The following is a 2,924-nucleotide window of genomic DNA, read 5'->3' on the forward strand; positions in this document are numbered from 1 at the left end:
CATAAAAAACTAAAGGCTGAAGGCCGAAGCATACATAGCGAGTTGCAAATTGTGATCATAATACATCATACATATCAGCAATGATCATCAAACTTGGGAGTCAGAGGTTCAAAAACTACAAAATAACCGACATGTCGGCTGTCCATAATCCCTAAGGATAAGAAAAACTAAACAAAAAACATGGAACATCAGTGAATCAGTGATCACTGTTGAGCCTCATCTGAAGCACCCGAGGAGTCTGAATCCTCCTGAGAGTGGCTCTCGCGTGTGTCCTCACTGAGAGTCCTCATGGCTCTCGCGTGTGTCCTCACTGCAAGAAGATGAGTCCTCTCCAATAGCCTCCTCTCTAGCAGCACTAGTACTAGCTGCAGCCGGCCTCCCTCTCCTACGACGACCACCACGTGTGTCGTGAACTGGTGTTGTGGCCTCCTCGTCTCGTAAAGCAAAGTGTAAAGATCTCGGTCCTCTTGTAGAATTGTTGGAATATCCCGCACCTTCTCAATGTCAATCTTGTCGACATTCACTTGCATTGGCTCAGGACCCATAGCTGCCCGCTCAAGAAGCTTCAAGTTACAATTGCAGAAAACAAGACGCTCAAGTGGGCTGTAGTCAACTTGTTCCTCCTCTTCGTATGGTAGAGCGCCCATGTGCTCCAATTCCTCTCATAAGTTCCAAAGCTGCAATCTTGTGAGAGGACTCGAATGGCAAGACGTCTCTGTTCAAAGAGCAGATTTAGGATTAGTACATTATACAAATAAGGTGTCGCCGTTAAAGCTTAAGCGGAGGGGCTTCTTACTCACCAACGTAGGCACACCATGTCCATATTTCTCCCACCATGAGACCGGCTGAAGCTGCGTTTCTCGAAGTTTTGCAGTAGGTCTTGTGAAGTAGCCACCAGTGTTGTTGCGGAAAGCAAGGAGATCATCCTCTAAGCATCGCAACATCTGCAAATTGCCACCACACCATTTCTCCACATAGGTTTGAAAGTCATCGTTTAGCTCCTCACACTCAAGCTGATCCTCGCTATGCCATAGAGGATGCAACACATGAGCCACATCATGGATTGGTCTATGAAACCAAACCCAACGGTTTTGCCAAATCTGCTTGATCTCCGCGATTCTACAAGTAACAAACAAAACCAAAGAAAGACTTTAAAGTTAGAACTTAGAAAAGAGCCAAGACAAAAAGGCAATTTGGCAAAGGCTCATGAGCCATGAGTCATGAGCGAAGAAGTACGTACCTCTCTACAGATAGGTAGGCATTGTTGTCTAGTGCCTTCCCGATCCTATCCATGTACTCATAAATGAGGCCTAGTGTACCCCCCTCCATGTCCATAATGCGCAAGACCGTGTAGATGAGATTTAAGGTCTTCACTAATGCCTCTACCTCTTCCCACCATGCTTCATTGAGGATCTTGCGTCTAAAATCCACAAACTTTGGGGTCATACGCTTACCCGACTGGATCCATGCATCACAACTAATAGTGCGAATCAAATTTGGCCGCACACGAAGAAGCCGCTCAAGCACTATGAACATGTATGCAAACCTCGTAGTGGATGGCTTGAGAAGCTCCAAGGTACTATTAGCCCTGTACATGCTCAAAACCTTTGGTCTTTGTGTCATAAATTTGACAATGCTCCTCGCGGTGGCAAAGATTTCGCTGACCCAAAAAATTCTCCCCAAATCCTCAATCAATAAATCAAGACTATGGGAGGCACAAGGGGTCCACACAATTGTTGGGAATGCATCCTCCAACATACTCCCCATGGAGACACAATTGCTTCCATTGTCCGTAATAACCTGCACAACATTTTGTGGGCCAATCTCCTCAATCACCTTCTTGATGTGTGTCCAAATAAAGAGACCTGTAATGGTGAGACCCGCAGCTGACGCATCAATGGCCTTGTAAAACATGGTGCCTTTGCAAGAGGAGATAAGCACATTATACACATTCCTCTTGCGTACATCTGACCATCCATCACATAAGATAGTGCAGCCATATTTCTTCCATGTTTCTTTCAAAAACTCAAGCTGGCCTTCTACGTTGAGTTTCTCCTTCTTTAATTCTCGTGTGCGGATTGTCTCAGCCGAGGGACCCTCCCACTCACAGCCAATGCGGCTAACGGCCTGCATGGTCTTCTTCCATTGTATGGTGCGAGCCACATTGAAAGAGATAGCACACCGTATAAACAAGCGCGTGACCTCCCTTGTTGCCTCCTTCATGGCTTGCTTTTGCAAGCCTGCTGTAATGCTTGCTCTTTGCAATGAACCCTTTGCAGGCACTTCCACACTAGGTAAAGGCGTCCTCTTTGCACTAGGGCCCTCACCCACACTCGAAGATACATGTGCACTGTCAACATCTGTCTGGCTCTCAACTCTAGTCCTCTTTGAAGAGGCCACTTGGCTCGAGGATGCTTCACCTGTTGCATGTGCTGCCATATGTTGCTCACCAACATCCAAACCAAGGCGTTGCTTTCTCCAACCCTCAAGTGATGCCAATACATCGGGCGGCACATTTTGACATAAAGCGACATCTCTGCCCAGGACATGCCCCAAATGGTCTTTTACCTGGGTCACTGAACCTGTTTTTTCATATCCACAAAAATTACATTTCCACTTGCGGGAACCCCCACCTCCGACATATCCATCCCCTTTTGTTGCATACTGCCAATAGGGATCTGTAGGCATAGTGAGACTTGAAGTTGAAAGCACTTACCCTCGAGAACACTTGCCCTTGGAGGCTTGGAAGTTGGGCTTGAGCCTTGGCCCTTGAAGCCTTGAAGAATGGGCTGCCCGCCAGCCACCTGTGAGACTGGAGAGCAGGCTGCTGCAGAGTACAGGCCTTGGGGCCTTGTGGGGGGCACTGGGGGCAAAGGCTTGAGCCTTAGGGCCTTGGCCTTGAGCCTTGGCCCTTTGTGGTGATA

At 47.6% G+C, this 2,924-nt stretch overlaps 1 protein-coding gene across 1 annotated transcript; it reads right to left on the bottom strand.

Annotated features, from left to right (window-relative positions):
- Positions 1 to 208: 208 nt before the first annotated feature.
- Positions 209 to 2,688, bottom strand: LOC147627845 (uncharacterized). The gene is made up of 3 exons (XM_086814271.1): positions 1,241 to 2,688; positions 801 to 1,119; positions 209 to 715 (listed from the first exon to the last, which is right to left on the bottom strand). Exons 1-3 carry the CDS (start codon positions 2,686 to 2,688, stop codon positions 566 to 568), a joined length of 1,917 nt encoding a protein of 638 aa, XP_086670397.1. The 3' UTR covers positions 209 to 565.
- Between the last annotated feature and the right edge of the window lie 236 nt (positions 2,689 to 2,924).

Source organism: Cibotium barometz, chromosome 20 (genome assembly GCF_041138505.1).
Source record: "Cibotium barometz isolate CiBa-2024 chromosome 20, ASM4113850v1, whole genome shotgun sequence".
NCBI lineage: Eukaryota > Viridiplantae > Streptophyta > Polypodiopsida > Cyatheales > Cibotiaceae > Cibotium > Cibotium barometz.

What these genes read in the sequence shown, in the direction of transcription:
- LOC147627845 (XM_086814271.1), bottom strand. Translation starts at nt 2,688, where the DNA reads ATGCCTACAGATCCCTATTGGCAGTATGCAACAAAAGGGGATGGATAT. An exon ending in GCCTACCTATCTGTAGAGAG is followed by an intron (nt 1,120 to 1,240) that starts GTACGTACTTCT and finishes TGTTACTTGTAG; the next exon opens with AATCGCGGAGATCAAGCAGA. An exon ending in GACATGGTGTGCCTACGTTG is followed by an intron (nt 716 to 800) that starts GTGAGTAAGAAG and finishes CTCTTTGAACAG; the next exon opens with AGACGTCTTGCCATTCGAGT.